Source organism: Diospyros lotus, chromosome 7, assembly GCF_014633365.1.
Source record: "Diospyros lotus cultivar Yz01 chromosome 7, ASM1463336v1, whole genome shotgun sequence".
In the NCBI taxonomy this organism is placed as follows: Eukaryota; Viridiplantae; Streptophyta; class Magnoliopsida; order Ericales; family Ebenaceae; genus Diospyros; species Diospyros lotus.
In genome coordinates this window covers 26037854-26065544 of record NC_068344.1, presented here as the reverse complement: position 1 = coordinate 26065544, position 27691 = coordinate 26037854, and the positions used below count along the sequence as shown (strand labels likewise).

Sequence of the window (27691 nt, the reverse complement as noted above, 5' to 3'; positions counted from 1 at the left end):
CTTGTGGTTGTGGATGAAAGCACAAATTTGCATATATACATGCAGAAACAGAAACACACGAATGAATCTTGAAAGCTTTCTGAAGTCGCATAATAAAACTGAAAACTGATCACTATGTTGTGTCATTTGATCTACAAGTTGTCATAAATTAGACAATCAGACTTCACTAGTCCCAGCTGCCACACTATTATACTGGTCAATGAAGGTCACCTGTCCTAAAATAGTACATCCAAATAGACAACGAGTTCAGCTCATAAATATAAGTTTTGCAGTTCATTTTCTCACCTTCACACTTCAAGCAATGATAGGGGTACGGGAAGGCATTCACAATTGGGCATCTTCAAAAGGGGTTAACCAAAAATTGTCTACAAGAGGAAGCCCCAATGCAGCAGGCAGGTCTCAATGCTGATCACAAAGAGGCATTTTTGTAGTTGCAATGCGAAAGGAAACGTACAAATGGTTGAAAGGATTACGCCTCAGGTATGAACCTCAGCCGGTCACCTTGTCTTAGAACCTGATAGCAGTAAAAGATAACCATGAAAACCAGGAAAGGTTAGAGTTAGTACTGGTCAAATAAAGGATCATCTAATTCTCATGTCCAAGATTAAGATACTACTATATTTCAAAATTTTAAATACTAAAAAATTGTGTTTATCAACAACTTTCTAGGTATAAAAAAAGAGTCCCCAATCCACAAGGCTCCCCACTTTGCGAGGGTTAGAGGAAGGCCGTCTTTGTACATGACCTTACACTTGCTTTGTAAAGAGGCGGTTTTCACAAGTCAAACCTGTGACCTTCCAGTTAACAACTTTTTATATATATGGATTGAGAACTCCATATATGGTTTCACGTCCCCACAATTTTTTACTATGAAATATTGATTGAGCATAAAGCTAACTAAATATTTTGAATACATCTCATAAGTCTCTCCAAAGTGTGAAGTTTGAATGAGAAACTAGAATTATTAAAGTTTAATATTTGATATTAGGAATTAGGTTTCATCATTGGAATTTTGGAATTTAATTTTTAGATTTAAGATTTTTGTAGAAAATATTTGAGAGAAATGAATAACTTGACTTCATTCACTCGGCAAAGGGTGTATAAATACATGAATACAAGATACCTACTCTTTATAGAAGTCTACTTTATTTACAAGATACTTAAACTATTTAAAATACAAACAAACTATCTCTTATTTTTAGGAATACAATTTAAACTTAATAATATTCAAATTGACTTATCTTCTTCCCCTTTTTATCTCTTTATCCTTCCTATAATTTCTTCTTCTTTATCTTCAGCAAATCGACAGCTCCTATATTTCCACACTCCCTCTCAAACTGGGTTGAATATGTTATTCAGGCTAAGCTTGCAGCTTAATTCATCAAATAATCTTCTTGGTAGGGCCTTAGTGAGAATGTCAGCTACCTGATTTTTTGTACGAGTGTAGAATAGCTAGAATACTCCTTCTATCTTCTCTTTGATAAAGTGCCCATCAATCTCTACATGTTTTGTCCAATCATGATGAACTGGGTTTTTTGCAATATTGATGGTTGATCACATAATACTTGAATTGACTCTGTCACATTTACTTGTAATTCATGGAGTAGTCTTCTTAGCCATATTCCTTCACAAAATCCTTGAAGCCATGGCTTTGAACTCAACCTCCGCACTGCTTCTAAAGACAACAGAATGTTTCTTGCTTACGCCAAGTGACTAGATTTCCCCACACAAACGAGCAATATCTAGAGATTGATCTTCTGTCTAGGATTGATCTAGCCCAATCAACATCACTATAGATTTTGATGCCTCGGTTTGTTATTTTCCTGAACATTAATCCCTTGCTTGGAGTTAATTTTAAGTACCCGAGGATGCAATAAACTGCTTCTAGGTGCTCTTCTTTGGGATCATTCATGAATTGACTTACAATACTCACAAAAAAGCCCATATCTGGCCTAATATATGATAGGTATATAAGTTTTCCTACCAACCTTTGATATCTCCCTTTGTCAACTGGTGTGCTTTCGTTGCCAATATCTAATTTTGCTGTAGATTCCATAGGAGTATCTACTGGTTTGAAAACCAAGCATCCCTGTTTCATTTAGGAGATCAAGAACATACTTTCTTTGGGAGACTGAAATCCCTTCTTTCGACCTTGTAACTTCCATACCTAAGAAGTATCGTAGACTTCCTAGATCCTTAATTTCAAATTCCCATGCAAGGACTTCCTTAAGGCTTTTGATTTCAATAATGTCATTTCCTATAACAATGATATCACCCACATAGACAATAAGAATGGAAAATTTATCTTCCTTAAGAGTGCTTGATAAATAAAGTGTGGTCTGCTTGGCATTGATTATATCCATATTTCTTGATTGCCCTTGTAAATCTCTCAAAACAGGCTTTCGGGGACTGTTTAACTCCATAAAGTGATCTCCTTAGCTTGCATACTTTATTTCTTGTAAGCTTCGTTTCAAATCTATGTGGAATTTCCATATAGACTTCCTCTTCTAGATCACCATTTAGAAACGCATTTTTTACATCTAATTGATGTAAGGGCCAATCCAAGTTTGCTGCTAGGGACAATAAAACTCTAATGGTATTTAGTTTTGCCATAGGGGCAAATGTTTCTTGATAGTCAATATCATAGGATTCGGTGAATCCCTTTGCTACTAGTCGGGCCTTGTACTTGTCAATCCTTCCATCCTCCTCGTACTTTACTGTAAACACCCATTTGCAGCCCACAATGTTTTTTTCGAGAGATAAATCAGTGATATCCCATGTCTTATTCTTCTCCAATGCCTTGATTTCCTCAAAAACAACATTCCTCCACTTAGGGTGTAGAACCTGTACTTTATCCATATTTGAAACAAATGCACTGAATTTGGGTGAGAGACCCTTGTATGAAATATAATTTTGTATAGGATGTGTGCATGATCTTACTCCCTTTCTCAAAACAATAGGCCAATGTAAATCCTCATCATCAAGAGAAGTAGTGTCCGAATTCTCACTAGTTGCAGGATCTGAATTTAGGTCAACCTTTTGATCGAGTCTAGGGCATGTTTGGTCCTTACTCTCCTTTTGGTTAAACTGTCTCTGAGAAAAAACTTGAAATTCCTTGATGGGAGAGGAATTAGGGGCTGATTGGACTGATTCTTGGGGTTGCTGGTTACTAGTAGGTTGCTGATTTTCAATAGGTGAGGATGGGATATCCCAAAACTGATATTCCAAGGAGTTATTTTGAGTGTTCTCTCCTTGAATATCAGGTTTGGGATAATAGGACTGATTTTCAGCAAAGGTTACATCCATAGAAGTGAAGAATTTCTGAAGTTTGGGAGAGCAGCATTTGACATTTGTAACCTTTTTTACGAGGAGAGTACCCTAGGAAGATGCATCTGATAGACCTAGGATCAAGCTTGCTCCGAAGGTAGTTATGAACATGGACAAATGCACAGCAACCAAAGATTTTTAATGAGAGTTGGGAAAGAACACAAGTGTGAGAGAAGGCAGCTAGGAGAAGTTGGCTAGGAGTTTGATGCTTGAGATGTGTGAGGGCACTCTATTAATAAGGTAGGTGGTTGTAAGAATGGCTTCACCCAAAAAATGTTTAGGGACATTGGTAGAGAACAATAGGGATCTTGCCACTTCTAAAAGGTGTCGGTTCTTCCGTTTAGCGACCCCATTTTGTTGGGGGTATCAACACATGAGCTTTGATGTATAATGCCTTGTTGAGAGAGATAATGACCAAGAATAGAGTTAAAATATTCTTTGTCGTTATCAGTCCTTAGGATCTGAATTTTGGCATTAAATTATCTTTGCACTATTGAATGAAATAGTTGGAAGATAAAACTAGCTTCAGATTTATATTTCATGAGAAATACCCAAGTAAGACGGGTATGATCATCAACAAAGGAGATGAACCACCGAGCTCCAGTAGTGTTTTTAACCCTAGAAGGCCCTCACACATCACTATGAATAAAGGAAAAATGGTAAGATGGAGTATAGGATTGTTTAGGATAAGTATTTCGAATATATTTAGAGAATTGACAAACTTCACATTGCAACATATGTGGATCTTGATTCTCAAATAATGAGAAAAATAACGTTCGAAGATAAACAAAATTTGGATGTCCAAGTCTATAGTGTCATAACATAATTGCACTATTATTACTAAAATGAAAATTAGAGAGATAACTAGAGGGTCTAGAGGAGGAACACTTGCTGATTGGAGCAAGTTTATTGCAGGAAGTAGTCTCTTAAAAGATATATAGTCCTGAACATGCCTTAGCACTGCTAATCGTCCTCCCCGAAATCCGATCCTGAAATACACACTGATTTTGTGAAAATTTAACCACACAATTATGATCAGCTGACAGTTTACTAACTAATAATAGGTTGCAATTTAAATTTGGCACCAAAAGTACTGAATGTAAGATTAGATCTGAAGAAACAGCCATTGAACCTACTCCAACAACCTGTGATAGTGATCCATTAGCAATTTTCACCGCCCAATCTTGTTGGCATGGTTGAAATCCAGTTAGGAGATTGTTATTTCCAGTCATATGATTCAAAGTCCCTGAATCAACAACCCAAACAACAAAAAAATTACCCTTAGCAGTCAAGGCATAGAGGGAGTTACCTTTATGAGCTATAGAACTGGATGCCAAAGTAGGAGATTGAGTAATCTGAGATCTGCCAAACATATTTTGAAGTCACTCCATTTGTTCTTTGCTGAAATCATTGGTTGATGAAGCGGCTGTGGTTTCTTCGGTGGAAGCTAAGGATCCTTTACTCCTTTCATGTCCTAGCTTCCAATCAGGTGGCTTCCCATGAATTTCCCAGCAAGTTTCTTTGGTGTGTCTTGTCTTGTGACAACGATCACACCAAAGACATCCCCTTTTTTGTTTAAATGAAGTTTGATGGCTCCCTTGGGTGATTAAGGCTAATTGCTCCAAGGCTGGGTTGGTAGGTTTCAGCATGACCTTCATCTGGCTTTCCTCACTTTGTACTTCTGCAAACACCTCTCTAAGACTAGGCAAAGACTTTGTACTAAGAATTCTTTCTCTCACTCCATCTAGGTTTTTATTCAAACCTATAAGAAACTTGTATAGTCTCTTTTCTTCCACAATATGCTTGTATCTTGTTGAATCATCTGTACACTTCCATTGGATAGTATCACACTTATCCAATTGAAGCCAAAACTTATTTAAGGAGTTAAAATATTGTGTAACATAAGAATCTCCTTGTTTTAAATCATCAAGCATGCTCTCTATCTCAAATAATTCAGAAGTATTCTCAATATGAGAGTATGCCTCCTTAGCAGCCTCCCAAATTTCTTGTGCAAAGTTATAAAGGAGGAAATTCTCACCTATTTTCGGTTGTCATAGAGTTGATGAGTCAAGACATCACCATGTCATTTTCGGACTTCCAAGCCTTGAACCCTGGTTCTGTTTCTCCTGGTTTTGTTGTGCTTCCAGTCAAGTAGTCATCATTTCCCTTGCCGCATATGAACATCAACACTGATTATGACCATTGGAGATACTTCTGACCATTAAGTTTGTGTCTTGTAATGGCGAACATATTGTTGTTGTCCATGGTTACAGGATTGTTGTTTGGTAGGGGTACAATCTCGGAGGTTTGGCTGGAGGTTTGGCTGCTACTTCTGCCGCCATTGTGAGTACCAACGAGTTTGTAGTTCCGGGTAGAGGGTGGTTGGGTCACGGCTGATCAGCTGTTACTTCTTTAGGGTTTGGTAATCAGAAGGAAAATAATCTTGCTCTGATACCATGTAGAAAATATTTGAGAGAAACGAAGAACTTGACTTCATTCACTCGGTAGCTCCTATATTTCCACAATTTTTGTGACTTTAATTTATTTTGTTAGGGTAATTATAGCTAGGATAATTCTCTTCTAGATGGGATTTTGGCCTATAAATAGGCTTGTGATGTAAAATCAAAGATAACGCTTTTGATTGATATTGAATACAATTGATGATTTCTCTCCTTGAATTTTTCTTCTCTCTTTCCCACTTTTGGGTCTTCTTCCCTTCTCAAAACATCTTCTCTTCTTCTCTAAATCTTCATCTCATCTTCAATCTTTCTCTATTTTCTGGTTGTTCCAAATCAAGTTTCCAATACAACTATTTGACCAATTTAGAAAGATTCATGTACCTAGACATTTACGATGATATCAATGTTAATGCTGGACATAATAATCCTGAGAGACAGACTGCTTGGACATGTAGAATAACGAAGTTGCAAATCCTTTCTTCTTTAACAAACGTGTCGGCAAAAAAAAAATTGCAAGAGTTACACCTCTTCGAAGTTAAACATGGGATTCAACTCTAGAAAGGGCAACTACAGACTAGCTTCACTGAGTGTCCAGCTTCAGGAAGAATACAATTAACATGTACTAAATGTTAAGGCTAAAGGAGGAAGACCATTAATTTTAAAACACAATTTGAAAAAATTTAAACCATATTTAGGCCCCCCCTAAAAAGGAAAAAATTCCACGTGATACCCCTGAGGTTTAAGATAATTACAAGAACTACCCCTAATATTTGAAAAAATACAATAACTACCCTTGAGGTTTAATGTTGACCCATACCATTTGATAACCCCCATTAAACATTCAAAATTGACCAAAGTACCCTTATATTTAAAGACTTTTTCCTAATTTTTCATTACAATTTCTCTTGTTCTCAAGTCTTTCCTTTGTCGACAAAACAATGGTGATGGTTCAATGGAGACAAGAACGACGACGATGATAAGTCTGTGTGTGTGTTCTAAGTTCAATGGCACCCAAATTCATTTGGGTTTCAACTAGATTTGGGCTCATTCGATCTGGATTTAAATGAACCCAAATATGGGTTTGACTTGGTTTCTGATGGGGGTTCATCGGAAACCCAATATGTGGGATGGTGTTTCTAGTAAAACCCCACTAGAAACCTGGCAACCCCCCCCCCCCCCTCCCTCACTACGTTCTAGGTTTGATGGAACCCAAATTCATCTAGGTTCCTTAAAACCTAGTTCGAACACAAATCTGGTTCAATTTGGTTTCCGTAACCCCATCGTTGGGATGGTGTTTCTAGCAAAACCCTACCAAAAACCCGGTCCTTTCTTTTTCTCTCTCATTATGTTTTGAGTTTGATGAAACCTAGATTCATCTGGGTTTATCGAACCCAAATTTGGGTTTGATTTGGTTTTCAATGGGGTTTCGTCGAAAACCCTATTGGTGGGATAGTGTTTCTAGCAAAACCCCACCAAAAACCTGACCCCCCCCCCCCCCTCATTTCTCTCTCTCTCTCTCCTCTTCGAACCAAAATGTGTCCATTGCTGTCGAAACCCAATAGGTTTGTTGATGATGAACCTAATGGGTTCCATGCTGACGTGGGTTCATTTTTTATTTATTTTATTATTTTTCAATTAAAGGAGAAAGCAAAAAGAATGAAGGGTAAATTTGTCATTTTACCCTTTAATCTAACACCAAGGGTGGTTATTGCTATTTCTCAAACGTCAAGGAGTTTCTTGCAATCTTGCCAAATACTGGGTGTTCTTTGCATTTTACTCAAACAAAAATAATAATCAAAGGTCAGGACAAAAACCTGAACTTAGACCATGCAAAGCCCCACAAAGCATAAAGCAACAATAATAACATATCCAGTGTTTATCCCACTATGTGCCGTCGACTACATGAATTTTAAATTTTCATGTATTTTTGTCTTGTGTCATATCTTCATTTAGGCTCATATATTTCATATCAAACTTTAATGTCTCTCCTAAAGTCTTCTTCAGTCTGCCTCTACCTCTTTTTTTGACTAATTGTTTCATTTCATCAAATCTCCTCACAAGAGCATCTCTTGGTCTTCTTCTCACATGACCAAACCATCTTAGTCTAGTTTCTCTCATTTTCTCCTCGATTGACACTACTCCTACCTTATTACGAATAACCTCATTTCTAATTTTATCTTTTCTTGTATGGCCACACATCTATCTTAGCATCCTCATCTCCGTTACATTCGTCTTTTGCTCATGCTGGTATTTGACTGCCCAACATTCTGAGCCATACAACAAAACTGGTCTTATAACTGTCCTATAAAATTTTCCTTTCAGTTTTAATAGAATTTTCTCATCACATAACACCCCCAATGCATTTCTTCATTTTAGCCAACTTGCCTTAATTCTATGCGTACCATCCTCGTGAATTTCTCCATCTTTTTGAATTACTGATCCCAAATAATGAAAATGGTCTTTTCTTTGTATGATTTGGTCTTCCAATTTTATTATAACATCCTCCACTCTTGTATTCTTACTAAACTTACATTCCATATATTATGTTTTCCTTCTACTTAATTTAAATCCCTTAGATTCTAAATTGTTTCTCCACAACTCAAACTTAGTGTTCACTCCCTCTTTTGTTTCATCCACCAACACTATGTCATCTGCAAATAGTATACACCATGGCACCTCTGTCTGAATGTGTTTAGTGAGTTCATCCATTACTAAAGCAAATAAGTATGGACTTAATGCAGAATCTTGATGCAATCCCATTGTAATTTTAAACGGTTCAGTATCATTCCGTATGTTCTGACCCTTATCTCTGCACCATGATACATGCCCTTAAGGGCTTGTACATAGGCTATTCGAACTCCTTTTTTCTCTAAAACCCTCCATAATACTTCTCTAGGGACTCTATCATAGGTCTTTTTTAGGTCTACAAACACCGTATGCAGGTCCTTTTGAGAATCCCGATACCTTTCCATTAGGCGTCTTAGTAAGTATATAGCTTCCATTGTTGACCTACCAGACATAAAACCAAATTGATTTTCTGAGACGTCAGTTTCTTTTCTGAGCCTCTACTCTATTACTCTCTCCCAGGATTTCATAGTATGGCTCATTAACTTAATTCCTCTGTAATTTTCACAATTTTGAACATCTCATTTGTTCTTGTATATAAGAACCAAAGTACTTTTTCTCTACTCATCTAGAATCTTTTTTTATTTAAGGATCGCGTTAAATAATTTCGTTAGCCAGGATATGCCCTCTTCTCCCATGCATTTCCATACTTCTATTGGTATATTATCCGATCTCACCACCTTATGATTTTTCATCTTTTTTAATGTTTGCCTTATTTCTTTTGAGCTTATGCGTTGATAAAATGTATAGCTCACATTCCCTTTGGGGATAATTTACATGGCCCTTGCAATATATTATACTATTCACATTTTGTCTTCATTTTGGAAAGATATATCAAGAGACAGAAATATATGGAAGTCTAGAATTCATGTAGCCGACCCCACAGTGGGATAAAGGTGGGATATGTTGTTGTTGTTGTTTGGAAAGATATATCAAGGATGTGGGCTTATAATAGTTGAAGACAAGAACTCACCTTTTTCATGTTGAGAAGATACATAAGCCTTATTTTCTAGAACATTTTGGTCCAAGAACTGTTGTACTGCTCTCCAATAGCGATCACCACCAGCCAGCCATGTATCCATATGCATGCCAGTAGGGAACTCCACAAAGTTGCATTGCCTGTTATGTGCAGCTGCTTTAGCATATAGCATTTGCATATGGACTGAAGGAACCATTTCATCTTGCAATCCAGAGAGGAACAGTATTGGCTGTTTGATCTGCAGACAAAAAGGAAGACAATGATTTGATACACACGACCTACAAATGAATGAGAAAGCCAAATACGAAAAATGAAGCAGAAGATACTAGCTAACTCAAACTTGTTTTCAGTTACAATGCTGAGACAGATATTTAGTAGATATATAGGAATCCTTAATGCCAACACAAACCTAAGACAACATTTGGCAAAGGTACCAGGGAATATTGTAAGCATATTCATGAACCCTGAATAATATCTGAACATGGTTATGCTACAAGGTACTAAAACAAAAGAATAAACAATCATGAGAGTCATTTGGTGGAAAATTAGATCTCCAGATGGCGTTATCCATGAAATAACTCACATTAAGGCTTAAGCTTCACATGCTTAACCTGTAAGTTTCAGGGCCTGTTTGGTATTGCTGTGATGGGTTGTGGCTGCTGTGTTGTGCTGTGAAAGTAATGTTAATAAAGCAGTGTTTGGTAACTGAGCATGGTGTTGTGCTTATTAATATTAAAAACAGGTAATAAGTGTTTGGTTAATATTTTTTTGTTGTGTTGTAGATATGTAAAATGACTAAAAAAGACACTAGGTTATTAAATAGTTATTTTGGAAAGAGGCATATTATGAAGAGAGACAATGATTATAAAGGAGGCCTATTAATGATTGTGGGTCTCATTAAAAGCTGTTGTGTTTTTTATAAACAATATGGCATCCATTGCTTTTGCTTAAAAGCAACCTAACCTACTTTTTTAGAAGAAGCAGCTGTGCTTTAAAAGCACAACTCCTCTTTACCATACAATGCTTTTTCAGAAAAGCAGAGAAAAAGCTGCTGTAATTAAAAGGCAGAGCAATACCAAACAGGCACTCAACCCTTGCATAGATGTGGTCATTTGCCATCAAAGGTAAATCATCCAGACGTGTGACTGCTGGTTAAAATTTTTAAGAGCTTAAATAAGAGCTCCACCAACTTATTACTCACCTGGCCAATTACATCAATGGTATTCCATGGAGAACGAACAAGAAAATTAAGGACCTTGGGACCTTTTGGGACACTATGTCCAATAAACCACTTTAAAAAGGGTAGAAGAACTCCAGCCATGTCCAAAATAGATGTGAAGGTGTTCTCCAATATCAGTGCAGCAACCTACAAAATCAAGGGACCAAGGGATGTTGAAATGGGCTACTGGGAAGATAGATATAGACATAAAGAAAAAAAAGATCTCATGCTTTTAGGCAGATAAAATAACAATAAAAAGAAGCTGGACAAAAAAATTATGGCCAAAAATATAAAATAATCAGTAACTGAGCCAACTGCACAAAGATGTAATAATTTTAAAGAATGAGCTAAATAAAAACTACATGCTACTGATGGCTGATGCCAAGACAGAACACGATTTTGTTTGCAGACATATGGAAGATAGGTCCCTGATCAAACAAGAGCTTTGAGAAACTAAAAGAGCATGTTCATAATATTCCTTGCAGCAGCACAATTAAAGTGCAAAGTGCTTTTAAGCAGATAAAATAATAATAAAAAGAAGCTGGACAAAAAAATTATGGCCAAAATATAAAATAATCAGTAACTGAGCCAGCTGCACGAAGATGTAATAATTTTAAAGGATGAGCTAAATAAAATCTACATGCTACTGATGGCTGATGCCAAGACACAACACACGATTTTGTTTGCAGACATATAAAAGACAGATCCCTGATCAAACAAGAGCTTAGAGAAACTAAAAGAACATGTTCATAATATTCCTTGCAGAATCATCAATTAAAGTGCAAAGTGGTGAACTATAAGATAACAACCCACTAGCAGGTAAGGAGAGGGGAGTTTAAAAAGCCATTGGCATTTAAAAACAAAGAAGTGATATTGGGGGTTCATGTTCAACATCTAGAGAATCTATATAACCAAGCCCAACTACTCAATTTTCAAACTTCTTGCGTCTTTCCAAAGCTATATTATATATTTTTTTTAATGTCCCAAGCATTTATTTTGAACTCAGATATAAGCTGCATAATGCCCATGCTAACAAAGGGGAAGGGTCTACAAGATAAATAGTAAGGGCCTCAATGCAAATCCTTGATGCAACCCATTGTAATTGAAAATGTCTCAGTATCTCCTTCACATGTTCTGAGGCATGTTTCTACTCTATAATACATACTTTCATAAACTGTATATAAACAATTCAGACTCTTTTCTTCTCTAAAACCCTGCATGAAACTCCTTTTGGAATTTTGTCGTAAGCTTTTTGTTTATCTCGACACATTTCTATTAGGCACCTTAGAAAATATATGGCTTACATTGTTGACTTAGCAGGTATGAATCAAATTGGTTTTCAGACACATTGGTTTCTCTTCTTAATCTTTATTCAATTACTCTGTCCCAAAGTTATAGTGTGAATCATTAGCTATATAATTTTCACAACTTTCAACATCTCATTTATTCTTGTAAATAGGAACTAAAATACTCTTCATCCACTTGTTCGACATTTGTTCTGCCTTAAAATTCTAACAAAGTATAAATATTTTTGTATTACATATGTTTATGAAAACATGTAATAATGCCACTATTTTATCAACCAAATATAATAATACCCCAAATATAAAAAAATAATTTAGTGATCAATAATATCCATCAAAAATATGAAAGTCCCAAGTTAAAAAAATTGCATTATCATCTAATATTGATTACAGCCAAAAAAATAAAAGACCTGACTTCCATAAGTATTTTACTTCCAACTTTCAGACAGACAACTTTGAAAAGGCATCATCATTTGATGTATCATTATATATGAACAAAAAGATGAAATAAGCTGAATATTAGGAAAGCTTAGTTGATCTCTTATTGAATTCAAGTATGGGATATATATACACCAGAAACTATCTAAAATATCTCCTAAAAATCAGGAATAGATTTGAACTAGGCTTAGAAGATAATACATATCAACTAAAATTTAAATTGCTGGAGTTATCAAGTTGTCTCATCCCTTTAATCTTGGAATCTTTTCTTATCTCCTAACAACCTTATCACCTCATCCCTTTAATCTTGGAATCTTCCCTTATCTCCTAACAGCCTTATCACCTTATCCCTTTAATCTTGGAATCTTCTTATCTCCTAACAACTTTATCCACTAATTCTCGGCCATAAGAGAAAGAACTGGGATTTAATTTTAATCTTCCCAACAATGAATGAGTCAAGAGAATCATTGCCCACCAAGTGTTTATCATGGGGCATAACACATGGAGCTATAAACTTAATTTGACAACACTTGATGAGGATGCTACAGTCTAAGAAGCATAAATATAAACATCAGTTATTGACACAATATCACATGGACACTACAATGCAACAATTTTCAAAAATGCTCATTAGCAATATATCAATAAATAAATATATATTTTATATGTGAAATATGATATACAGAACTGAGAGAACAAGAAGAGAGGAAAAGAGAAATTGTTGGGAAAAGAACGAATCAAATCCTATTAAGCTAGGGTTACAAGTATTTATAACAATACATCGTAACTGCTACATGCAACCTACTTATGCTAGGTACAAGGTACAACTAGTTCATATAGTACCTCTAATATAAGCTAATATGACTTCTCAACACTTCCCTTCAAGCAAGCACATAATACTGTATGTGCCTAGTTTGGAACAAATGTATTCAATACTCAGACCTTGAAGAGCCTTAGTAAATAGGTCAACCAATTGATCCACAATCTCAGCAAATGCTATAGATATCTCACTAGAAACTAGTTTTTCTCGCACAAAGTGACGGTCTATTTCAATATGCTTGGTTCTTTAATAAAAAATGGTTTGATTATCACACATAAGCTACATAGAACCTGAATCACAAAATTGCAGCTCCTTGGGCTATGTTTGGTTACAACGAGACGGAGGGAAAGGGAATGGAATGGCTACCGTGTTTGGTATGGGCAAGAATGGAATGACCATTCCATTCCATTATTATGCTTGGCATGCTTTCATTTTAATAGAATAGAATGATACAAATCAACAATTTGACGAAAGAGCACTTTTATATTATAAAAATAATATTTAATTTCAAATAATCATATACTAATCGAGTATATGTAAAAAGATTTATTTTTTCCCTTTTAGCTAAAAATTATTTAATTATAACCTGCAAAGGGTGGTGTCAGTGGCAAAGGAGGAATTAAGGAGGGTGGTTCACAGTGGTACTAGCAACGGAGGAAAAAGAAATGAGGGTGGTTCACGATAGTGTTAGCTGCACAGAGGGGCAAGTTTGGGCGAATTCTAGCCAAATCTGGTTTGAAGGAGGCAAATGGTTGCGATGGTCAATGGCAAAAGAGAGGGGGCGAAACGTGGTGTGTTTGACCAAATTTACAAGGAAGAGATAGAAGGGTTGTAGAGATGGTGGTTTTCAGTGAGTTTGGGTGGATAAAGAGGGGAGGGTGGGTCGTGGTGATGCCAACGGCGAAGGAGGGGTAGGTTTGGGCATATTCCAGCTAGATCTGGTTTAAAGGAGGCATATGGTCATGGTGGCTAGTAGCAGAGGATGGGTGGCTATGGTGGTTCTTGGCTAGATCTAGTTCAGAGGAGGCAAAAGGTTGCTCTGATTGGTAGTGGAAGACAGAGGAAGACGGTTGTTTATGGTGGAAGACAGTGAAACACGCCAAAAAATTGGACCGATGACAACATCAGTGACAAGCTGCAATGACAAGTGGCAACACGTAACAATAGCAAGCGAGGGCACGTGGCAGTGGCAAATAGTAGCACATGATGGTGAATGGTAGCGGACGACGACAACTGGGAGAGGTTTTCACATAGAATGGTTTGATGAAAGGTGAAAAAAGAATAGAGTCTTGGTTGATATATGTGGCATTTTGTAATTAAGAGAAAAACATAAGAGTAAAATTGTCATCATGTTACCCATTCCAGGGAATGGGAAGGCTTTCCATCCATTTTGTGATGGAAAGCTTTTCCATCATTTTGAGGGAATGGGTGATTTCATTTCTTTGCACCAACCAAACAAAGGAATGAGTAAATTCCTTTCCCTTTCCCTTTCCCTTTCCTTTTCCCTTTCCCCCCATTTTACTGTACCAAACATAGCCTTAAAGAAGTTATTGCAGCCAAATGTCACATACCTAGGGTTTTAAGAGATAGTAGGAAAGAATTTGGGGAAGTAAGATCAAAAGAAATGGGGGGGAATTAGAGAAGAACAGAAACAGAGAGAGATTAGGAGGAGCCAAGAGAAAGCGGGAAATTGAGAAAGATTCAAAATCAGATTTCATTCAATAATATGGTTGCCTTTTGAATCAGATTGGATCAGCCTTGTATAATAATCCGGTTGCTAGGTTTGGCGCCAATAAGGCTACCAATTATTCAAATCAATACAACTGGAGGTTGTTACAATACAACTAAAAGAAATTCCTCTATTATCTAATTACTACTATGTCCTTGGGTCATGACAATTTTGCCCCTCAGAGAGAGTTCTTTTCCCCAAGAACTTGCTACAGTTGGTCCCACTTTTTCACCCAATCCCGACCAGCTCTTCTTCTTTTCCATCCTCCAGTCCTTCTATATATAGTAACTGTTTCTTGCACCTGTGACCTGGGCTAAATTGTCCTCCACAGCGGTAGCATAGTCCTGTCTGCCTCTTTTGTTCCATCAAAAGAGACTTGGATGAATTAGGGTTAGTGTAAACCCTATGACTGGGATTTCCTTCCAGCTGCAAATTGTTTGCAAAATGAATTTCAGTTAGGAGCGGGTGTTTTGTTATAAGGGCTTCCACAAATAGCTCTTGCAACGAAGCTCCCTCAGCTACTTCCTGCACTGTGTTAGGCTTCAACATCTTCACTGCAGACCGCATTTCATCATTCAATCCCCCCACAAAGTTAGATACAAAGTATTCTTCTGTCATAAATGGGTTCCGACTCAACATTAGGGACTTCAACTCTTCAAATTTCAGTTGGTACTCCTATATTGTACCCTCCTGCTTCAACCGGTTAAACTCTTCCGATATGTCCATCATGCCCCTTTCACCAAACCTCTCACACAACCCCTTAGTGAAATCATCCCAATTAGATGTTAACCACCGCACGAACCACATGTCCCCAATATCATTGAGGTAGGCTGATGCAAAGGCCACCCTCTGATTATCTACCACCTAGTGGATCCCAAACAATTTTTCACAACACCTTAACCACCATCGAGGCTTCTGTCCCTCAAATACAAGCAATTCAAGTTTGGGCACCGGAAAACCGGAATGATGTGGGAGAGTTGGAATCTCTTGCCTCCTTTCCAACACATTCTCTCTCACCGTAGCTAGATCTACTTCGAACTCCGTCGATCTAGCATTCTAGTTGCTGGTTCCAATTCTCAATAGAATTGGTTCCAACCGATCCTTAGGAGGGAAATCAGGTGAAATTATTACCTGATGTTGACTAGAGAACAGAAACATGAATTGATGCAGTCGATCACGCATCAAATTGCCCTGCTCCCGCATCTCCTCCCTGATCTAATCGTGCATATCCCCTTGAAGCTTCTCCGCAACCACCTCCAACTTCCGATCCACCATTAATCCAATCTTCTCCTCCATCGTCTAAACACGATTCTGAATTTCCACCATTGATGTTGTCACTTGCTACAACTGCAATTCCATTTGCTTCATTCGGGTGCCGTCGGCCATGGTGGATTGATTGCTTGGAAGAGTCTTCAGCAGGATACTTGCTTTAAATTTATTATTGTTTTTTTTCTATTCACTACAGTGGTTCGCCACTAATTATGGTCACGGTAGCTCAACAATCCTCCAATTCTGAGACCTCACTTCGCAAAATTTGCCTACCTTGGCATTACCTTTCAATTCCGAACCAAATTATCAAAACGCCGTTGTAAATCACCACAAAAGTCGCCTAGGGTTATAGAGTCAATTTTCAAAAACCACTTCTTGAATCTGCCTTGCCTTCTTGATCGACTACAACAAACTCAAAAAACAACAACAAATCACCCTGTTGTTCTGCCTTCAACAGTCGAACCTTTCACTTCTCCTCCACAATTCAAACCAAGAGCCCTACGATGGAAATTAACCACGTCGGAAAGTAATAGCCTAGAACCGATCGAAATTCGCCTAGCTAGATCGCCATCGAAATCTGCCTTCTGAAGTCCAAACCTAATTGCTACGACAACTGATACTAAATTGCCTCCAATATTTGCCTACTCCAGCTACTCAATTCCTCCTCCAAAATTCGAGCCTAACCATGAAGAAGTTGTCAGAATCACAATCAGATTTGTTTAGCAAAGTTGCCTTCCAATTCCGACCTCAAATATCAACTAATACTCAACCCTCGCACAACTTGCAAAAATCGCCTGGTTGGCTTCATAGGTTCCACTTAAGTATTATGCTTATCTCCACAACCGAGGTTGCCTTCACCACCTTCACAATCTGTACCTTAATCACGCCAAAATTCACCACTGTAATCGCTGACTATGAGGTGATTGGAAATTGTCTGGGCTGCTCACCTTCCTTGATCGAACAACACTTCCAAATTTCTCAAGTCAAGAGCCAATCCTCCATCGGAATCACTAGAATTGAATTCGCCTAAATTCAGTTCATTCCACCTGAAGATCACACCCTTTGTAATCGATCGACTATGGTTTTTGGTTCCATGGCACTACTGTCTGTGTTAGGGAGAGTAGGCAAGGAAGCACTCACAGATTGTGTTCCCATTGATTTAGTAAGGAGAGAGACATGAACTACTGGATGACTGTTGGAGTTTTCGGGTAGTTGCAGTCAATAAGCAACATTCCCAATTCTAGTAGTAATTGGAAATGGACTATAGAATTTAGGATTCAATTTTGAACTGGGCCTATATAGTAAGGCCTTCAGGTGGCCTGCATCCCCAACTTGAAACTCTCTTTCATTTCTCTTCTTATCTCCGAATTGCTTCATGTGGTTCTAGGAAGTAGCCAACTCAGTTTTCAACAATTTTAAGGCCTGATGTCTCTGTTTTAGATAAGTGTCTAGGGCTGCCACTGTAGATGAATTGCTTAGGACTGGTAACAAAGGTGGCTTGTAACCATAAAGAGCCTCAAAGGGAGATATCTTTATGGAACTATGGTGATTGGAGTTGTATCACCACTGAACCAGGGCTAGCCATCTGTGCCAAGTCTTAAGTTGTAGGAAATAGGTGCAACGCAGGTAAGTCTCCAAACATTGGTTTACTCTCTTCGTTTGACCATTGGATTCCGAATGGTAAGCGGTGGACTTGTAGTTTGACCCCTAGTAACTTCATCAATTCCTTCCATAACAAACTTGTAAAAATTTTGTCTCAGTCAGACACTATTGCTTGAGGAGTACCATGGAATTTCACTACCTAGTCTAGGAAGAGTCTGGCTGCTTCTTGAGCAGTGTAGGGATGGGTTAGGCCGAGGAAATGGGCATACTTTGTGAATTTGTCTACCACCACCATTATGTAATCCCTTCCTTCCAACTAGGGAAATCCTTCAATAAAATCCAAGGAAATGCTTTCCCATGGCTGACACATCCAAAGGCTGTAACAAACCTGAAATGACTATTGTTTCAGACTTGCACCTTTTATAGACATCACAGCTTAACACAAACCCCATCACAAACTTCTTTAGGCTCGGCCAATGAAATAGTTGTTTGACCTTATGGTAGGTATTCACCATACCCGAATGCCCCCCCTATGGAGACTCGTGCAATGCCTCCAGTATCCTCCCCTTTAGTTGATCATCACCCCCTATCACCAATCTCCCTTAATATCCAATTCAACCATTTGTGAAGGTATACCCTGGTTTACCCAAAGGATCCACCACTAACTACTCAAGTAACTCCTTAGTGTTCCTATCAGCCTTATAGTTGGAGGTCACATCTTGATACTAGTTCGAACAACAGATGCGATTGTAGCAGAACCACCCTCTTCATAACACCTTGATAGTGCATCGGCAGCCATATTCTCCCTCCCCTTTCTATATTGTATAACATAATCTAGGCCCATCGGCTTTGTCATTCCCTTCCTTTGCAACTGAGTATGTGACTTTTGTTGTAACAAAAATTTCTACTCTCATGGTTTGTTTCTAATCACGAATTCATCCCCTTCCAAATAATGTCTCCATTTGTCCACTGCCATCAACACTACCAACAACTCCTTCTCATATATACTCAAACCAAGATGCCAAGGGGTTAGAGCCTGAGAAATGCCAAGGGTTTGTCTTCCTGCACCAAGACAACCCCAATCCCATTAGCACTAGTGACCGTTTCCAAAATGAAAGGTTTACTGAAATCTAGTAACCCCAAAGTTAGCACTTCACCCATTGCCTTCTTGAGTTTATCAAATGCTTCCTTGGCCTTAGAATCCCATTTGAACCCTTCTTTCTTCAACAAATCAGTAAAGGGACAGTTAATTACCCCATAATCCTTTACAAACTATTGGAGGAAGATAAGAGATAAGGAAGAACAAATGATCGAATGGATAAAGATCGAGATCACAGCAAAATCAAACTAAGAGATAAGAAAACATAAGGATAAAGCAGCCTCGCAATCAAATAAGATATCCAAGTTCTTGCTAATCCAAATCTGTAAATAGGTAGCTAAAAGTTATTGTAATCTATTTCTGTAAATTAGGAAAGATTTTAGGAGAATATTTAGGAGTTTTTTTGTAAGTCATCCTAGATCAGTGAATCATTCACAGTGGAATGGTTTATAATTCCCTACTAATTCTTTCATGGTATTAGAGCCACGTTCTTGTGGCATCCAATTGCTTGTTTCCCATTCCATATAGGAGTCCTAAGTTCATGATATGGCTGAAAATCAATCATTTAGTGAGACTTCTACCGCTAATCCTCTCTCAATGAAGAATACTCAAATTCCAATTGCTCCAACAGCCCTTGATAGCCATTCTCTCCAGATCACTCTACACAAGCTGAATAGAACCAACTTTAGAGAGTGGTCCCAATCAGTTCTACTGGTAGTTCGAGGAAAGGGAAAGGTAGGCTATCTAACAAGAGCAATTTCAAAGCCTAGCCCCAATTCGCAGCCTATAGTGTATGGGAGGCAAAGAATGCCATTGTTACAGCATGGTTGGTCAATTCCATGGAACCCAAGATTAGAAGGACCTATATATTCTACAAGACAGCCAGTGAAATCTGGAAAATAGTCCAAGAGATCTACTCAGACCTGGAAAACACAATCCAATGTTTCCAAATTCGGTCAATCATTCGAACCACAAGGCAATGTACTAATTCAATCACTGAATACTACAATACTTTAACTGAATTGTGGCAGAAGATGGACCTGTTTTATGAGATTACATGGGGGTGTTCTGAGGATGGAAGAAAATATGACAAGATGGTAGAGAAAGAGAGAGTATTTGACTTCCTACATGGCCCAAACCCAGATCTAGATGAGGTAAGAGGCAGATTACTTGGGACAAAACCCTTTCCATCCATGAGAGAAGCTTTTGCTGAAGTAAGACAAGAAGAGAGTAGGAAGAAAGTGATGTTATCTACATTAAGGCATTCAAACAATGAGGTATACACACAAACCTCAGCCCTGAATGTTTCACGTGTGAAATTACCTACCAAAGCTAAAGGGGAGGCCCAAAAGGATAAACAATGGTGTGACCACTGCAATAAACCCTATCACACTAAGGAAACTTGCTGGAAGGTCCATGGAAAACTAGCAAATTGGAAGCAAAAGAATCAACAGAAGGGAGGTCAATCTACATACATGGTAGAAGCTGAGTATAGAGCCATTGCTCAAGGGATTTGTGAGGTAATTTGGATAGAAAGGTTGATGAAGGATCTATCTATACCTGTATCCTCTCCTAAACAACTCTATAGTGACAACAAATCATCTATCAACATTGTAAATAATTCGATACAACATGACCGGATGAAGCACGTCAGAATTGATAGGCACTTTGTCAAGCAAGAGATGAAAAGAGGAAACATAAGCCTTACTTATGTCCCTACTGAAGATCAAGAAGTAGAAATCTTGACTAAGGCAATGCAGAAGCAAGGGTTTTAATTAGTTAGAGGCAAGCTGGGAATAATTAATATCTATTCACCAGCTTAAAGAAGAGTGTTGGAAGAAGATAGAGATAAGGAAAAACAAATGGCCGAATGGATAAAGATCAAGATCATAGCAAAATCAAACTAAGAGATAAGAAAGAATAAGGATAAAGCAGCCTCAGAATCAAATAAGATATCCAAGTTCTTGCTAATCAAAATTTGTAAATAGATAGCTAAAAGTTGTTGTAATCTATTCCTATAATTTAGGAAAGATTTAGGAAAGTTTTTTGTGTATAAGTCATCCTAGATCAGTGAATCATTCACGGTAGAATGCTTTATAATTCCCCTAACTAATTCTTTCACAAACCTTCGGTAGTAACTAGTTAACCCCAAGAAACCCCTAAGGCCCTTAACATTGGTAGGCCTAGGCCAAGCAACCATGGGTGCCACCTTGCTTGGATCAATGCTTACCCCTGCATTTGAGATGATGTGCCCTACATACTCCACTTGCCTCTGGGCAAAGGCACACTTTGACTCCTTAACATACAATTTGTTGAATCTAAGGACCTCAAAAGTGGTTTTTAGGTAGTCTAGATGCTTGGCAAAAGAGGGACTGTAGACTAGGATGTCATAAAAAAATATCAGGATGAATCTGCGCAAGGTTCAAAAATTTGGTTCATCAATGCTTGAAAGGTGGCTAGGGCTTTAGTGAGACCAAAGGGCATCACAGTGAACTCTTAGTGCCCTTGGTGAGTTTTGAAAGATGTCTTAGGTATGTCTTCAAGCCTCATTCGTATTTGATGATAGACTGCACTAAGGCCTAACTTGGTGAAATCAGAAGCATGTTTAAGTTCATCAAGCAAATCTTCCACGATGGGTATGGAAAACTTGTCTTTAATGGTGATGACATTTAGTTAACGATAGTCAACACAAAACCACCATGTGCCATTCTTCTTTTTTGACAAGTAACACGGGGGAGGCAAAAGGGCTATGGCTTGGTTGGATGATAGCTCTTTGTAGCATATCTTTGATTAATTTTTCAATTTTTGTTTTTTGTTTAGGTGGGTAACGATAGGATCTCACATTGACTGGTTCCACATTAGGCTTACGGGTGATGGCATGATCATAGGGTCTTTTGAGTGGTAAGGATTGTGGTTCAACAAAGAGGTCCCTAAATTCAAATAAAAGCATGTTAAGTAAGTCAATCTCATGTACCTCCCATTGGTCTTGCGAGTGGCTGCTCATAGTCACTTTTAGTTGCCCTTCTTGCTCCTAATTTTCCCTTGATTGCTCTATGGCATGAATGGAAAATAGTTGGGCCACTAGGGAGAGTTTGTTCTTGAACAACCGAGATCATTTTACAAACCCTGACTCAAAGCTACCCACGAGGGTCCTTCTACGTCCCTCCTTCTCAAAGGTTACACCTCTATCTTGTTGAAATCGAAACTGATGGGGTTTACCTCCTTCATCCAGTCCACCCTAAGCACAATATCACAACCCCCCCCCCCCCCCCCATCCACCCAACCAACCAAATTTCAATAATCTCAAATCAGCCACAAATTCTTCTCCATGCATCTGCCAACAAAATCCCATGCAAGTTGACTGACTAAGGACCTTGTTATCGTTTGCAACAATCACTAAAAGGGGATGAGTGTTAGTGGCCTCACAATTGAGCTTTTTGGCCATGGTCTCATCCAAAAAACTATGGGAACTACCACTGTCAATAAGCACCATCAATTGACAATTTTTTACCTTTCCCTCCACCTTGATAATCTTATTGTTTGCTAACCCCTTTAGGGCATGCAAGGAAATATCTCCCTTATCCTCTCCTTCGGCCTTCGATAGTTCTCCTCCTTCCACCTCTTCATCCTCTTCTCCTTCCAACAAAAGTAATTGCCTATTACATCTATGTCCTGAAAAATATTTATCCCCAAAATAGTAGCGCAATGCTGCTTGTCGTCCTTATTCCATCATCTTTCCTCCTTGTGCTGGCACAGGGTTAGCTACCGGTAAGGCAAGTATCCCTTTGTTACCTTGTCCTTCCTCCTTACCAACTGCTTTGTTTCCTACGAGCCAGACACTAGGGTTTACCTCTCTCATTTGTACCCTCTACTTCTTCATCAAGGCCTCTATTGTTAGTTCTTGCAATCGGGCACTTTCAGCCGCTTGTTTGATGGTTTCGGGTTGCAACATCTTCACCATTGGCCTCACCTCATCACTTAGAACACTAATGAAACTTGATACAAAATATTCTTCTATTAGGTGGGGGTTATGAATCATCATCACTAACCTTAGCTCTTCAAATTTGAGCCGGTAGGTTTGTATTGTTCCTTCTTGTTTGAGTTTATTGAATTCTTCAATCACATCCATCAAACTCCTATCCCTAAATCTCTCACACAAATGATCTGCAAACGCATTCCATGGACAACCCTCTTTCACCCGGATCCACCCTTAGAACCAAGCATCTCCCATGTCATTGAGGTAGGAAGAAGCTAATGTAATCTTCTGTTGATCGGGCACATTGGACATGGTGAACATTCGTTCACAACGTCTCACCCACCACCTTTGGTTCTTGTTGCAATCACTTGTATTAGATTAGCTTGGTTATCTCGAGAGAGTTGTTTCTTTAACTATTAGCATTTGTATATCACTTGTTTTATTCTAGAAGGATTGTTTCTAGAATGGTTAGTTAGCAAATTTGTTAAATCGGTTAGTTGGTTGTAACTTCCGATAGTTTTTTAATAGCTTTCTGTTACCGCCTCTATGTCTATATAAATAGAGGTTGGATGTTAGTCTTTTAGGCAGTGCTTTATTTTGTCTTGGGAAGAGAGGAAGAGAGGAGTATGCGTAGGTTCTACTTGAATACTAAGAGGGTATATCTTTGTATTTTGGGTAGAGAAACTCTCAGCAGTTCTGGGTATAAGGCTGGAGAGGTTATTAGTGCATGTAATCCTTCAAGTTTCATTCAAGATAGTGAAGATAAAATACCTAGGGCAGTCTGGATGTAGGTCTTGTTAAAAGACCGAACCATGATAAATTTCTTGGCGTTCTTGCTTCTCAGTTTGTGTTTTTGTTTTCTGTTTTATCGTCAATCTTGTGTGTCATCTGGTGAGTGATTCTAAGAGTGTTTTTCGCTGTGAAGAAGAGTGTTACTGAGAGCTGGAAGCTTGGGGATTATTCCAACAGTTCTCCCCGTCAAATAGTGGTATCTCCAACTTCAATGAAGGAAAACTCGATTGATTGCGATTAGACTGAGTTCCTAGTCTCGTCTCTAAAGTGTTCTCCCCCATAATCTTGGTTCTATCTCAAACTTCGATGACCCTATAGGTCGGTGTCCCATTCCCATTCCGAGAAGGATTGGTTTCGACAGCTCCCTAAGAGGAAATTCAACAGAAAGCTTTACCAGTTGTTGACTGGAGAACATCCTCATAAATTGTTGCATTTGTTCCCTCATCTGATCGAGCATTTGTTCGTGTAACATATTACTCTGTTCCCAATTCTTATCCCGCCATCTTTCCATCACTCTATCAATCCTTGTCCGCCACCATTTCGACTAAGGATTCTAGAGTTCCCATCCGCGTCTACATATCAGCCATCACCGTCGTGACTTGTTGCAGCTGAGACTCCATCTACTTCATCCTTATTCCATCAACCATGGCGACGAACTTCACAGGAATGAACACTGCCCAAGAGCATTGCTCTGATACCAAAATGTCAGCTCTCGAAGGATCTGAATAATTTTCCCACCAATTCGGTGAGAAGGTTAGAGAGAGAGAGAATTAAAGAAGTTTAGAAGGAATTAGAAGAACAGAGAACAAAGGGAGAAAGAAGAAACGAGAGAGAAATTCGAAACAATGTCAGAATTCTCATATTCCATATCTCCTCAGGTGTGGACAGCTCATATATATAGGTTGATCCAGCCACCCATGTGCAAATAACCGCCTCCATGTTCTAGGAATTATAAGCAATTAAGCTATTTTACTAGGTACAAGTTCTTACAACTGTAACTAACTAGGTACAACTCCTCAATGCTATAACTTCCTGAGTACAACTACTCATTATCTATAGCCTACTCTAAATAAGGTACCTCCCTAATAGCTGATACACGACAAGTACAACTAATACAAGCTAATATGACTTCTCAACAATATACACATATAAAAGTAACACCTATTTGATTATTTTTCACCCTATAGATTCATTTATAATTGATTACATCAAATATCAAAAAATTATTTTTAATGCTCTACATCTTAGGAAAGAAATGTGAACAATATTTGGGCTATGTATCTTAGAAAGCTCTATTCAATATTTAAAGTTTAAAATTCCTAGATTTAAATTAAAAAAATGTAGTCTAGAGAATAGAGGACTATCATATATAAAATTTACAGTCTTTCATTTTATAATCAATTTTCAACTCACACCTTTAAACTATGAATAATTTGTTTATAGGATGACCGGACTCTTTTTTTTTTTTTGGCTAAGAGCATATATGTTTTTACTATGGACATGAATGACCCCTATATTAATAAAAATTGTCCAATTCTAAAAACATTATAAATAATATAACATTTGGACAAGTGTTTAATAAGCATTTAGAAGCATTTACCAAGTGTCGCTATTGAACATAGCGTTCAACATGACATTCATAGAAGTGTTCATGTTTCTTGTGTTGCAGTAAGGATGCAATATTAGGCAAGAGTAAACCCCCTATTTATAGTGTATATACTCCCTCGATAATAATGGAACTATGGACCAGATGACTTGCTAGCCACTGCGTCCTACTTGTCAGTCCATTGGTGCATGGACCATGATTCATTCTTGGTGCACTGGTGCAATATACTATATATAACAGAATGGTTCTCACTCAACAAGGAACTTTCAAAATTTAAGCGATCATATTATCAATACGAGCAGGATATGACTCAAAAAATTACAAAAAAGTACGTGCATTTAAGGGTAAAAAGATAGTTTTCCAAGTCACCACAAAACAAAGAAGGTACCTTATCAGGGTTGTTTTTTGTAAGCACAGCCCCCACAGCACCCCCTAGTGACCTTCCAAAAACAATTATTCTAGATGTATCGATGTCGGTCCTCTGAACCAGATGATCCAATGCAGCCTAACCAAAAAGAATAGAAAGCATGTCCATTAAGACTCAACAAAATCTAAAGATTGGGAAAGTTCACTTTAAATGAAAATGTAAACTGCAGGAAAAACCTGAGCATCCTTAGTGATACCATGTTGAGATGGGTAGCCATCACTAGCCCCATAACTGTATATTATTGAAGAACATGAAGAGTTTTCAACCCAGTTAGACAACCAGCACAGAATTATCAATGCAGTTTCAGCTGATACTATCCTAACAAAGCCACTGACAGAAACATGAATAAACAAATGCAAGTAAGTGCATACCCTCTGTAGGAAAGCATGAAGATGTTACATTGCAATCTCTGCAACATTATTCGAACCATTTCAAGGCGATGTGCAATATCTGAAGGGGACAAGTAAAGGCCTCCAACAGACATAGGACCAAACAAAACATGAGTTTTGACCCCAAAAAAAACACAAACTAACAAAATACCTCTAATGCTCAAACCCAAAGCAGATGTGTGGGAAACAACAACAAAAGGATACTTCCTGCATTTTCTTGGAAAAACAGAATGGTTGGACCTGTAAAACCAAAAACACTACTTTCAAAGCCTTGAAACATTGTACTCCATTAAACAAGAATATTTGCGGAAGATACAAATAAGAAAGATATGGAGATAATAATAACCAGTAAACAGTTATCATTGCCACAATGCTGACAAAGGAGGCAATGACAACTTCTCCATGCATGCTTTCGCTAGGCAACAGAACATGCTCACTTGCAGGTGCATAAATGATTTCCCAAGCCTTTTGGGTTGTTTACATTATACTACAGAGGATGACACTAGTTTGGTGTAACTTATCATTAAAAAAAAAAAAAAAGAAACAAGGAATCACTAATCTTCTGTTTCACTATTTCGACTAGCAGTTGATCTTTTTTTCAGATTTTAATCTTCTACTGTTCAAATGGAGGAAAATGTGAAAATTCATATGCAACTACATAACTGTAACTAACACGTCGTCAGGAACAGCTTCAATTCTTTAAAAAGATCTAGAAGATAGATACAGAATCTAGATTAATGGTAAAGACGACTATTACAGAGATCCTCAGCATGTGTTCCTCATCTTCTAATATGAGTGGTTTTGCAGGGTTAGCAAAACGAAAACGTTACAGAAATCTTCCCCAACTGAAGTTCGAAACTTCATATTAAAACCAAACTTGCCAATCCTCAACTGACACGATATCATATCACACTAATTGCAACCTAATTCCACTTTCGGTAACAATTCGACGCCATCACAAGCACAATCGAGCTCGACGCCTCTAATTCCACCAATCACACCTCACTCGCAAACAGTAAACCCTAGGTCCGCAACCAATCGAACAGAAATCAAACCGCAAATCGGATCTTACAGAAACACTCCAAAACCCTAGTCTGATCGAAACGCAGAGATAGGTACCTGAGCAGTCAGGGAAGAGCTTGATGAACCAGGCGTGAAGACGAACGCCGTCGGAAGATCTGAGCCAGACGTCCTCGTAGAGAAGGCGGAGGCGCGCCGGCGTGATGGCGTAGGACTTGGTGAAGCCGGGTCCCACCGGCACGTAGACGAGCCGCTCCTGCAAGGCGACGAGCAATGCCATGCCAGCAACCACTATGCCGCCCACTCCGTAGAGAAGAGCATTCACGTAAGACACCATTTTCTCGCCGTCTCACCGTTCTGTGGAGCGATGGAAAAGGGGTTTGCTTTCTTTCTCGGAGGGATTGGGAAATGGTGGAAACTGGGGGAATTCAGTTGGAAATTGGCGACAGGTCCGGCAATGGACCATTTCAGATGGTGGGACTTGCAATTTCTGCGAGATGATCGACATAGCTTCGTACGAACTTGTTCTTGTCGCGGCTCCTCTCCTCCCAACGACGTCGTCGGATGCTTCTTGTTTTTAACTCTCAGTCATTCTCACCCTACGTTGTTAC

At 38.3% G+C, this 27691-nt stretch overlaps 1 protein-coding gene across 1 annotated transcript; it reads right to left on the bottom strand.

The window, feature by feature from the left end:
- On the bottom strand, positions 1–27578 carry LOC127806183 (alpha/beta hydrolase domain-containing protein WAV2). The gene is made up of 8 exons (XM_052343302.1): positions 27180–27578; positions 26265–26300; positions 26043–26121; positions 25848–25902; positions 25633–25749; positions 10592–10756; positions 9385–9628; positions 1–514 (listed from the first exon to the last, which is right to left on the bottom strand). Exons 1-8 carry the CDS (start codon positions 27415–27417, stop codon positions 498–500), a joined length of 951 nt encoding a protein of 316 aa, XP_052199262.1. The 5' UTR covers positions 27418–27578; the 3' UTR covers positions 1–497.
- Positions 27579–27691: the final 113 nt, after the last annotated feature.